The sequence below is a fragment of the Dermacentor silvarum genome, chromosome 1 (assembly GCF_013339745.2).
Source record: "Dermacentor silvarum isolate Dsil-2018 chromosome 1, BIME_Dsil_1.4, whole genome shotgun sequence".
Classification (NCBI taxonomy): domain Eukaryota; kingdom Metazoa; phylum Arthropoda; class Arachnida; order Ixodida; family Ixodidae; genus Dermacentor; species Dermacentor silvarum.
In genome coordinates this window covers 260255180-260267844 of record NC_051154.1, presented here as the reverse complement: position 1 = coordinate 260267844, position 12665 = coordinate 260255180, and the positions used below count along the sequence as shown (strand labels likewise).

The following is a 12665-nucleotide window of genomic DNA, read 5'->3' as shown; positions in this document are numbered from 1 at the left end:
CGCCACGAAGTTAATCATCCCAAGAAAAACTTGCAGTTCCTTACAATTTTTCGGTGGCGGTACTTGCAAAATGTCTTCCACTCTACGGGGATTTAGGCTGCAAAAAGTGGCACTTTTTTGTGCTCCCAGCAGCGTACAAGTAAACCTGCTAGGTTATTGTCATGCTCTTCTCGAGACTTTCCCCAGAATAGAATAGAATGTCATCCATTACAACGGTGACGCCACTCAAGCCTTCTACTACTTGGTGCATTGAAAAACTTCAGGGACAGAGGCAATCCCAAAGGGCATGCGCAGAAATTTGTAGCGGCCGTAGGGTGTGCTCATAGTGCATATTAATAAACTTTCTTCGTCTAGCCTAATTTGCCAAAACCCTGATGATGTATCTAAAGTGGAAAAGTACTTTGCCCCATGCAGGTGCGGAACAACATCTTCTAATGTTGGCATATCACAGTGCTCTCTCAGTAAGGCCTTGTTCAAATCCGACGGATCTAAACAAATGTGTACTTGGTCGTTTCTAACCACTACGACCATGTGGCTTGACCAGGCAGTAGGAACAGTTACCTTTGCAATGACGAGGTCATGCTCCATTTTATCGATTTCCTGTTTTACGCGTTCTTGAAGAGCAACCGCCGCCCTTCGGGCTAGCTTGACGCTGCCTCGTGCTCCTGGCTTGAGCTCAATGTGGTACGTAACACCCTTGAGTTCTCCGAGGCCTTGGAATACATCACCAAAACCGGCGCTTGGATGTTGGCTTGGCAGCGCGTCGACTGAGCGTACGCGGGATATCTGTCCCAAGCGTTCTGCAATATTGCCACTGATTGTTACTGGCACGGTCTGGGGTACGATAAAAAATTCCGCTAGAAAACTCTGAGCCTTGGAAGATCTAGGCAAGGTAATTTTCTGCAAAGCTGTTTGCTTGTGGCCGAAGAAGACGCGCAAAGTGGTCGAGCACTATCGAGCGCGGCTGTGCCGACTGTGTAGTGAGTTTTCGGAGCATCGTCTCAGGCATTATGCAGCAGTTGGCTCCCGTGTCGATATTGCAATCAACCGCTGCCCCTGCGATAATAATTGCCGCCGACCAATGGTCCTCAGTGGCGATAGCATATGCTTCTAGCGTGTGCCGGAAGTATTCTTCTTCAGTTCCTAAAACAACCTGTTTGACTTCGCGTGTCGTTGTTCTTGATCTTTGTTGTACCCGACGGCACATTCGAGAGAAATGATTGCTTCTACCGCAGTTGCTGCAGTGTTTGCCCTGAGCCGCACATTTTGCATTTGTGTGCCTTTCAAGACCACAGTTGGAGCAAGGCGTTGCACTCGCTTTGATTGCGGCGACTGTCGCGTCGGCCGTTCTGGCTCTGATTTCTCGAAGTTGTACTTGTGCTTGTTCTCGTGCGCGGCACATTTCTACTGCTTTTGAAAACAGGGGTTTTCCGAGAGAAGCTTCTGCTGGAAGTCTTTATCTCTGATGCCGACAATTATGTTCCTTCATATCAGCCGTTCCTCCAGCTCACCGAATTCGCATCTGCTCGCGAGAAGTCACAGTTCCGTGAGCCACTCATTAAAGGACTCTCCCTTTTGTTGGTCCCTGGAGCCAAATCGGAATTCGTTAAAGGCTAGGTTCTCAGATGGCTTGTAATTGGCCTCGAATTTTGCTAAAAGGATTTTGCGGTCTTTATTCTCGTCTTCACTGTCGAACTTAAAATTATAGCATGTTCGTCTCGCGTCTTCGCCTATCGTCATCGGAAATGTTGCGGCTTGAACTTCCTTGGCTGCTGGGTCAGTCCCGTCGCCGCAGCAAAAAGGTCAAAGTTACTTTTCCATACGGTCCAGTTATAAAACGTGTCTCCAGTCGTGTCAAGTGGTCTTGGTGGCTGTAGCAAAGTCGACGCCATTCTTGCAGTGGGCGTTTGTGGTCGGTCCGTAGATTCATTCATTGCCGACTGGCGGCGGTAGCAAAATGAACCGCCACCCCCACTTCTGACACCATGTAAACTGACGAGCAGCAGAAAACGAAGGAACGCTTTATTTCGAGAAGCCAGGTGTATTTATACCCTGGCAGACCAGGCTTGCGCATGCGTATCAACAATATTCTTGGTGACGTTGCCGCTGGTCACAGAAAGGCCCCTTGTAAACATTCGCTGAGTATATAAATTAACAAGCATGGTGTCAGCGCGTACAGGCAAACATGGACACATCACACTCAATCACTGCGGACACTCGCTGTCAAAACGCTGGCGTGAGGAAGAACGGCAGCTGCAGCGAGCGAATTGACCTTCGTGCTGCCTCTTTCTTCAACGCGAACTAAGCGGCGAGAACACAGCGCACACGAAGCTATCAGCCCTCGACGAACCTAGAGGCTGTATCCATTGCAGATCGCTTTCAAGATGGGGACCACGCTCAGCCGCGTCATACGCAGCCGCCGCCGGAATAGGAAACTCCCCCAAAACAGCCCAGACTCATCGAGCTCCCTATTTCTTTCTTTTTTTATTTTTCGCAGGTGTTGTCCTTGGGGTAGACTTGGGTGTTCAGGGAGAGAAGCACGGAAACTACGGCACCTACTTTCATTTGTAAGCCACGATTTTGTTCACTTCCCCAGTGTATAGCCCCATTGCGAATAGTAATGGAGAAACCCGCCGTGGCTGCTTAGTGGCTGTGGTGTAGGGCTGCTAAGCACAAGGTGGCGGGATCGAATCCCGGCCACGGCGGCTGCATTTCGATGGGTTTCAAATACGAAAACACCCATGTACTTAGATTTTTGTGCACGTTAAAGAACCCCAGATGGTCCAAATTATTCCGCAGTCCCCCACTATGGCGTGCCTGATAACTAGATTGTAGTTTTGGCACGTAAAACCCCATAATTAAATAGTAATGTACAACGCATACACGTGTATACATCAAACTGTTTGATCCCCAACGAGACATTGCCCAAAAGTTAAGCTCTGGATTTCCGAATTATCCGATAAAATACCTCAGTGAAACATAAATGAAAAATACGTTACCATAAAAAAGAAAAAAAGACTTTGTTTTTTTCGACATATCCAAACTCACGCGAGGGGAGCACATTTATAAAGACCGAAGCTATGAAACCTTATTAAGCACTCGCTTGCACGATTAAGAAAAATATTGGAGGGAACCTACATGTGTGAGTGTTCCTTTTTTTTCTGAACGAGCGATTTTAGTCCTTCTAAAAGTGGGCACACTGCTATATCACAACGTACAGCCGGTGGTTTCCAGCGTGGCAAGCTCAAATGCTGAGCGCTTAGAATTTCTTGCGTTTTTACAAGTTTTTTTTGCCTAGGGGAAAGCTTGCGATCGGGCCATTATTTTCAAGAAACAGCAGCAGCAAGCGCCCTTTTCAAAGCGTGGATATATCCAATCGCAACTTTCGCGTACTTTCTCGTATTACAGGTGCCCTATTTGGTGCCCAACAGTGTCCACTTATACAGCATATAACGATATATCCTACTTGAGCGAAATGGTTTGCCGTAAGCACCGAGTTAGCTTTTATTCTCGAACGATGCGCAACTTTCTTCTAGTGTATGTTTGAAGTGATGAAGAAAACAGTGCATATCTCTAACGGCACTGCTTACATCGCTTACGTTTGCGAGCAGCTGGCAGAAGTCACTCCTGTGATCCTCTATAGACTGAATATAGACTGAATATAGACTTAAAAAAGTAATCTTGGTTCCTTGAAGAAAAGAAGAATGCCTCCTCTCATTAATATGGATCGTGTTTACTTTCCTATCAGCAGTGGACTGAACTACCTTCGTGCGCTTCAGTAGAGGAGATGACGGGTAAAGTTCCTGTACACGGATGTTCGTTATCACCTTCACAGCCTTTCTTCATGCTGCATTTTTATACCTCTTCTTAGCGAAGAGCTAAGGAAGACATATATATTAGCGCTGCAAGAAAATAAAAACTTAGGAAGGAGGGAGTAGAAACAAACCGAGCAGGCGCTAAGCTTGCGCTGTTTATTCAGAGACTCATGTCAAATAATTGTAAATACGCATACTTGCTATGGTCACCTAAAAATTATACCATCGTGTCAAACAGCAGCCTCTCATACTCACAAAAAAAGACAAACAGAAGGGTCGCTAATGCAGCTCGTTCCTGTTTGCTTGATATAAAACACCCCCAACAACTCTCGTGCCAACGTCTCATGCCTACTTAAGTCTTTCGTTTCTTGTAGCGGTAATATACATTCCTTATGAGTATCAATCAACTCGCCCAGTGAGACATTTTAGTGAAGAGCCGCTGGACAGCATTTACAGATTGATTCCGATCTCTCCGCATCTCAATATGTACCTCGCAGGCTTACACTGTTGGTGAGCATGAGAATTTTTCAACCTTGGACTTGGCTGGATGAGATTTACTTCTTGACGAACAGCGGCCAGCTATTTCGGGAAACCCTGCGAAAGATAGAAGACATCGTATACGGCGTAAGTTCCGTTATTATAGCTTGGCATTATTGCTATCTTCCATTAACGCGTGTATACCTTACCTGAGAAACAACACTGTGTTACGCATTGCTTGAAAGGCCTAATGCCCGCAATTCTGCAGATACCAAGTCTTTGTAAGCCTAAATTAAACCGGCGATAAAATTCATAAGGTGTGCCGAATAATTTAGGCTTACCACCTGAAGAATTACGAGAGCTTCGGCTCCAAAGAACAGCTCGCAACAATTTGTCTTTTTTTTCTCTTCGAGCAGCGAAACAGAGATACAGAACTGCGCGTACACTATACATGCCCCGTTCATCCGTCGACCACGACGCGCTATGCTGGAGTCATTCACAGCACGGGCAATGTTCACGTACCACTCGGAATATGAACACATCGGCGTGTCTTTCGTGTTGCCGCACGGAGGGAGGCTGAATGCTATGCTTACCGAGTGCACTCCGACGTATCCCTACGTCACAACGCCCGGATGCCCCACAGCAACAATCCAGAAGAGCTATAACCAAATAGTGTCCCAGCGGAATATCTCACATATACTGGGAAGCTGCCGCTTGACTTTAACAATCATCATTCAATGATTTCTGCAGAAGTTTTCAAATAATAAAAGAGAAGTGTCTGCAAGTAACCGACACCACTTTGTTCCGTGAACGTTCTATTCACTAACAGGTCCAGCATTTTTTTTAATTCTGGAGATTTCTTGAACCTATTTATCAACTACTGGGAGCATATAATGTATATTTGTCGGTTTTCATGAAGAGGACAATAACACCAAGTGACATTAATGAAGATAGATGAATTTTAGCGTCCGCTTGTTCTGAATTCGCAGAAGCATGACTTAAGCGGTGATTAAGGATAAATTAAAAGTTCGTGGACTCGTGTTGGTATAGTGACTGTCACTGTTCCGTCAACTTGCTTAAAGCACCACGGGGTGAACAGCAGCTCGGAGGAATGGCACGCGATTAATATTCAAAGTGACTGGAATGCAGGCCGCACGGACATATCACAGTAAACATTTTGCACCTTCATAACTGCTGGTTAGTATCACGGCTAATGGCTAACACTCTTACACTTAAGTCTGTAAAAAAAGGTTATTGTATACGACAGCGAGCTCAAATTACAGGTTCGATGGTAGAAGCCGTAGTTGAAAACTGTACTAGTTGCAATAACCTGCTGCGCACCGAAATATATGACACGAAAGCCTGATGGTGGAAGCTATATTTCATGCAGCTTTTGTGCCGTCTGTTTTTGTATTGGATCTTTTCACATCGTCAGGCTTGCTTGCGACAAAAGCTCGCCAAAAAAAAAAAAACTTCATTTGTCTACATGCAATGTTACCCCTTCAGGATAAGTGTGCTAGCCACGACACAAACCAGGACCCTAAAGGATGCAAAAACTATTACTGGGACACGTGCGACTGGTGCGCATACGCGCAATTCACGCAACCACATGTAAGGAGGTATCAAAACGTTTCGATGCTGGCCCTGTATTGAAGACAGTAATTTATATATGTGCATTCAAACACGGTCAGTTTGGAAATGGTTCCGTTGCACATCACTACATGATTTACATTTTTCCTCCCACCATGTGGGTATGTCCTGGAAGTCTTCTTTCCTATGCGGGTCGAGCACGTTCTGCGATTGGCGTTTTATTTAAGCACTCGCATCCAAACAGTGAACTTTCAGTTGGATTTTGTACTTTGAGAAAAGGGGGAAATAAGCGGGACCGAAACCTGACGAATGACCTGTCTTTCACGCCGAGGATCATGATATAGGGCTGAAACTTCAATGTATGGGTACAGCCTCCAGAAGAAGCAACAGTCGCTGGAGCGAAGAAGCCCAACGCCTCCACGACCAAAAACCGCCTGCGCATGTCCACAGCTCGACAATGTGCAAGCTCATCATCCTTTTCGGCATTCACGGAATAGTGCACCAGGAATTCGTCCCGAATGGGCAGACTATGAAATGCGAGTTTTACTGGCAAATTTGAGGGCTTCTAAGGGTGGAAGTTTGGCGAAAACGACCCGAACTTGAGCGCATGAGGAGCTGGTTGCTATACGACGACACAGAGCACTCCACACATCTTATAGTTTCGCGCCTTAAACAATACGGTTTTTCTTCCTCTTTCTTCTGCATTCAGCCTACCCGTGAAATATGGCTCCTGCGTAATATTGCGATAACAATTATATGGACACTACAGCGGCTTCACTGCCGTCGGCGTCGCCATGAGGTTCCGTATAAAGTCCAAGGGCGATAAAATCGTCGCCGCACGCCATGCGCTGTGTGTGCGAGTGAAAGCGTGCGAGAGTGAACCGACGATCGCGGCTCAATCTCGCGCACTCAAGGGAGGGAAGCGGGAAGGAAGCGCGCAATGTGACATCGTGTGCAACTCTCAGGAGGAAGGTAAGGACGGGGGGCGCATTCTTCTCCGAGCGGCCGCGGCGCCCGCCTGGGCCGAAAGGCTCCGCAATGCTCCGAGGAGAAGGTAGGGAGGGCGGGTGGGGGCTTTACTCCGGCCGGCTCCGGCGGCCGTGTGCGTCCGTCCGGGCTGTGACTGTACAATTGCTAGTAGGTACAGCGGAGACTTCCGCTTAACACGTGTTGTCATGGCAATCGTAGAGCTGCTAGGTGCGTAGGGACATAATCGCTCAGGGACTTTTGAGGCACTGGTCTCCGCTGAGCGTGGCTGTTATCTCCGGGACCGGGCGCAGCGACCTTGCCGAGCGCAGCTCCTACGTGCGTAGTGAGCGAATCGTTTAGCGCGCGTTGAATATCTGGCGGTGTCTGGCCCACGCCGGCCATGCTTTATTCTTCTAGCGTTTGTTCTAGTGGCGGAAATTCTTGCAGTAGTGGTGGTGTGGTATGACGGCTTTTGACCTCGGTAAACTGTGGTGGTGTAAGCAAGCGGATACTGCTCGCGTTTGTACCCTGGTGCCGCAGCGAAAGCCGCGGTGCCGTGCTGACGAGATGCGGCGGTCATTGGGGTGTTGCTACGCTGCGCTCCGCAACACCCCAATGATTTGTGTCATCAAAACCGTGATGCGTTTATTAAGGAATATCATCGTTTTCTCTCGCACCCGCTTGTCCTCGCGCCTGCGAGAGAGAAACGATGGTATTCCTAAATAAACGCATCCTTGTTTTCATGATACAAATTTAATCTCACTATCAGGGAGGGAGCAGTCTACCTGACTGTAGCAGTATTTTTCTTTATTTGGGGTATTGCTACGCTGCGCTCCGCAACACCCCAACGACCGCCGCTTCGCGTCAGCGCCCGGCACCCCAGCTATCGCCGCGGCACCGGGGTACAAACGCGAGCAGTAGCCGTCATGCCACACCACCACTACTGCAAGGATTTCCGCCACTAGAACAAACGCTACAATAATAAAACGCAGCCGGCGTGGCCCAGACTAGAGCACTGCACGGGCTCGGGCTTACCCGAAAGCCCAGGCCCGGCCCGGCCCGTGGGCCGGGCCGGGCCGGGTAGAGCCGTTTTTTTCTCGGGCTCGGGGCCAGTACAGTGCTCCAGCCCAGACGCCGCCTGACATTCAACGCGCCCTAAACGATTCGCTCCCTACGCACGTAGGAGCTGCGCTCACCAAGGTCGCTGCGCCCGGTCCCGCAGATAAGAGTGCCACGCTCATTAACTAGTAGCCGACACGCGGCCGTGCAGACCAGCGCCTCAAAAGTCCCTAAGCAATTATGTCCCTAGGCACCTAGGAGCGTCACAATTGCCATGACAACACGTGTTAAGTGGAAGTCACGTGACCCGCAGTGCCACGCCCCCACTGTAGCTACTAGCAATTGTAAAGTCACGTCCGGGCTGCTCTATCTTGACGGCCATCTGCGTCGGGTCACAGTCCGCCGGACGCTGTGTTTTCGTGACTTAGTTCGCGTTGATGCGTGACCCACCACGGAGGTCAATTCGCTCGCTGCTCCTGCCACGCTTCCTCACTCCAGCATTTTGACAGCGAGTTTCCGCTGTCATAGAGTGAGATGTGTTCATGTTTGCTTGTGCGGACGTGACACCATGCTTGTTCATTGAGTTAGTATGCCTATGTTTAGAAGTTTATACAGCCGATAAAACTACTATCCTTACTTCGTATAGCTGCCCACTAATTTGCTATCGCAATCGATGCTTTGCGTTTAGGGCGAAACCCACTTTTTCCGCTCTCTTCTCAAAACAAAAAACTCAGCTCAATGGCAGCGATTTCGACATGATTGCTGAAACAAAGCGCGAATCGCAGAAGAGGCTTCACTCGTACAGGAAAGAACACTTCCAGGACACACTCTCAAGGGGACAGGAGAATGAAATCATGGAACCATTTCCAAGGTGGCATTGCTTGAATGTACGAGGGTCAGTAAAATGAAAACCGCAGACGTTTTAATAGCACCTCCACCACTTGATAGTACGCGTTTAATAGTAGATACGCTCGGCGTTTTTATGAATGCGCCGAAACAGGCAACGGCCAAACGGAGCGAGCGCGAGCACCAACAACAAACGTCTTATTCTTCGTCTTCTGCTGGCACCCGTATTTCTCACTACAATATATATATATATATATATATATATATATATGGTAGCGAAGTTATATATATTCATCGTACACACGCCGGACGAAGCTGTATTGCTTTTCCACATAATATCCCCATGCTAAATGCAAGTTTGCCAGCGCTTACAAAGTGCCTGTATTCCCGTAGAAAAGAACTTGTTTGGGAGTGTGCGCAACCACTCGTGCACCACAGGGAGTACTTCTTCATCAAAACGAAACTTCTTGCCGCCCAGGGCTTCTTTCAGTTGTCCGAATATATGGAAATCGCTCGGTCTGGTGAGTATGGTGGATGCCAAACGTGCTCGAACTTCATGTCTGTTATTGTCGCAACTGTTGCAGGGGCCGTATGGGGCCGTGCATTGTCATGTTGCAACAGAACACCTGCAGACAGCAATCCACGGTGTTTCAATTTCATTGCAGGCCGAAGATGTTTTTTTAGGAGGTCAGAGTATGATTCACTTGTGTTAGTGTTTCCTAGCTACGTGTAGTGCTCCAACATGACGCCTTTGTCGTCCCAACAGAGGGTCAGCATAACCTTCCACTCTAACGGGTGTGTTCGGAACCTCTTTGGTTTGGGTGATGAGGAATGGTGCCATTCCTTACTCGCTTTCTTTCTTTGTGATTGATGGTAGTCAACCCAGGTTTCGTCCTCGGTGATGATTCTTGCAAGGAAGGCATCCCATTATTATTCAACGCGCCGCAGAAGTTCGCACGTATCAACACGTCGCTGTTTCAATTCACGAGTCAGTTGTCGGGGCACCCATCTTGCAGAAACTTTGTGAAGTCCGAGCACATCATGCAGAATCTGGTATGCCGAGATAGGACGTATGTTTACACTTGCTGCACTATCATCCAGCGTCACTCGACGGTTTTTCATTACGACTGGCTTCAAGGGATGCAATGTTTTCTTGAGTCACAACGGGCGTGCCTGGCCCGTACGAGGAATCGGCCACGGACGTCACACCATTTGCTAATTTGTGACTCCACTCGTAGACCTATCGCTGTGATGCAGATGCAACACTTTACTGGACCTTCATTCTGCGATGCCTTCCAATAGACTTCATACCTTTACTATACAGAAACCGAATAATAGAACGCTGTTCTTCCCTGGTGCAAGTTGCTAGTGGGGCGGCCATTTTACCACTGTTCCTGTGCCGGTGTTTATGCACCTCCTCGATGCTGCCACCTAGTGAACATCCGGCGCACTGTTGGGAACATGTCTGCCAGTGTACAGGCTACTGATGCAGTCTTTCGCTGTTTGTTACACATCTGCGGTTTTCATTTGACTGACCCTTGTGCATAGATAAATCACCTTCTTCAAAACAAAGCCGGTATGCCACCTCGTATGCTGTCGAAAACTACCAATAGGCAGTCGTGCAGTGACGCATCTTAGCAAGTATGACGTCGCGCTGCTAAGCCCGAAGGCTCGGGATCGAATCCCGTCCGCGGCGGCTGCATTCCGATGGAGCCGGAATGTAAACACGTCCGTAAAGCGTGCATTGGGTGCACGTTAGAGAACTTCAGGTGGTCAACATTAATGCGGAGTCTCCACAACGGCGTGCCTCATAATCATGTCGTGGTTTTGGCACGTAAGTTTCCAGAATTTAATTGAATGTTTTCTTTTTTATCTTACCAGGGTGGCTGATTCGGCTATAGCTTGGGATTCATCTTACTAAGGCGAACAGTGCAAAGGCCCGACAAGAAGCAAAATTGATTAGACAAGCTTTGATGTTGGGCCTTGTTAATAAGACATACGAACTTGGGATTATTTAAGTGCATTCAGACAACGCGGGCAAGCAAGTGGACAGACAAGTATTGCTATAATGTCTGTCAACTCGCAAGTCCTCGTTGTCAATGCACTACAACTAGCCTAAGTATGACGAAAACAGGATACGTCCTTGTCTGCCTTTGTGCCGCTGAGTTACTAAGGTGAATGTATCTCAACAAATGGTACATGCATTGAGAAAAAAAGTGCTACTTTTATGGCATATGTTTTTTGTCTTCAAGGTAATGAACAGACGGAAGGACGAATTGCAGAAGCTCTCAAATCATACCGCCGACAGCCAAGCTCTTGAAAAGAATCGAGACGGCAGCGGCTCGTTGTTCATGGACAGCCTCCTGCTTGCACACTTGAAGGCACCTTCTTCCTATACGCTGGACGACGTTAGAAAAGATGCGGACTTCATGATGTTCGCAGTGAGTTATTCCACTTCTCATCCTTACCTAGCGCCACTGTGTTTAGCAGTCTCATGGCCTCTCGCGTTGACCATGCATAAGTGATATCGAAAGTTGCTTTCGCTGTTTAAGACCATTTGTAGGTATACTCGAATAAGATATTGCCATAAAAATAATTGTAGAAGCAAACAAGCACGTGAGATGACGCCCTACGTTGTAGATGACACCCAACGATGCTACGTTGCGCAAGGGGATGGAAGTATACGACGTAAAATATGTCCAAGGGGCGCGCTTCCACATGCATGCACAGACAGAAATTGTCATGTGCTTGCACAACTTATACGAGAATTAACCATAGCGTTCACGCGAAATTTATAGGTCTGTGTAGTTGGAGTACTGCAAAGTTGGGCTTTTTAACATTCTGCAGAGACGCTGTGAAAAATGTGTCCGGTTCGGCTATATTCATTGAGACGATGATTATTAAATCTCGCTAATGTAGCGGTTGCTCATATTTTGTTATCATTTTCGCAATCTAATGGTGCAACGCGGGTAAAACTGCAACTTTAGCCGACATTTAGGTTAATTATATTGGCCGTGCTAATAATAAAACTGTTTCTAGTATTATTCTATGGCAGGCTAACGCTGTCCTTTGCATTGTTAATAGGTGCGTGTTCCAGGTACTTGTCGCTTGTTAGCCGCTTATTAGATTACATAACAGGCGCTTCTTTGCATAAAGACTTGATAATGCTTACTGTGATACAATTTTGGCATAGGTAACGTACATTTCAGTAGAATTGGCACAAATTCTCAAACACAGTACGCTGACGAGACTGTTTTATAAAAAGTACATTGACTTGGTTTCAAAGCAGCCGGTATACGATCTCATATGAAGCGTACTTTATATAGAATCACTAGTTGTAGCAGTAGTAAAATAATCGAGTAAACGAATCGCGGTTGACCATGAGCTTTTTTTTTGCTAGTTTGAGAGATAGAATTTCTTGTAAAAGGCGTTGTGATCTATTCCGAGAAACGTAGTCACAGTTGGGCGGACCGGCCCTGGTATCGCTTGTACAAAACAATTATTGCAGGGCAGTGATTCCAGCTCGTGTGCGATCAGCTGGACCATATATCTTCTGGGGCTGCATCCGGACATACAAAGGAAGGTGCAGGAAGAATTGGACGTCGTTTTCGGAGACCGTGAAAACGCGGAATGCACACAGGAAGACCTGAAAAGTCTACAGTACATGGAGTGCTGCGTGAAGGTATGATGACGCTTTCACTTTTCATTCACGGTCACAATTGCAGAGCTTACTACGTATGATAGATAGTCTGTCATGGTGGTAATTTCTATTGCCTGTTACGTAGACAGGCACTGAAATAAAATAGGGTACAAACTTGGGATGAGTAAGTTTAAAGGCTCTGTTATACTCCGACGTTCTCGGCGCGCGGGCGGGCGGCGGTTGCGGTAGGATACGTCACGTCGGCGACA

The 12665-nt window shown here is 47.5% G+C and overlaps 1 protein-coding gene across 15 annotated transcripts in view; it reads left to right on the top strand.

Moving 5' to 3' along the window:
• LOC119439862 (cytochrome P450 4V2) overlaps positions 1 to 12665 on the top strand; it is a 335721-nt gene that overhangs the window by 314338 nt on the left and 8718 nt on the right. For 11 of the 15 annotated variants that reach the window (XM_049660275.1, XM_049660273.1, XM_049660274.1 and 8 more), the window contains 4 exons: positions 2498 to 2567; positions 4313 to 4439; positions 11009 to 11197; positions 12265 to 12438. The exons of 3 other annotated variants lie outside the window; for them this stretch is intronic. In XM_049660275.1, coding sequence (XP_049516232.1) covers positions 2498 to 2567; positions 4313 to 4439; positions 11009 to 11197; positions 12265 to 12438 — 560 coding nt within the window. The remainder of the gene's footprint in view (positions 1 to 2497; positions 2568 to 4312; positions 4440 to 11008; positions 11198 to 12264; positions 12439 to 12665) is intronic. One more of the 15 variants, XM_049660280.1, reaches the window with a different exon arrangement.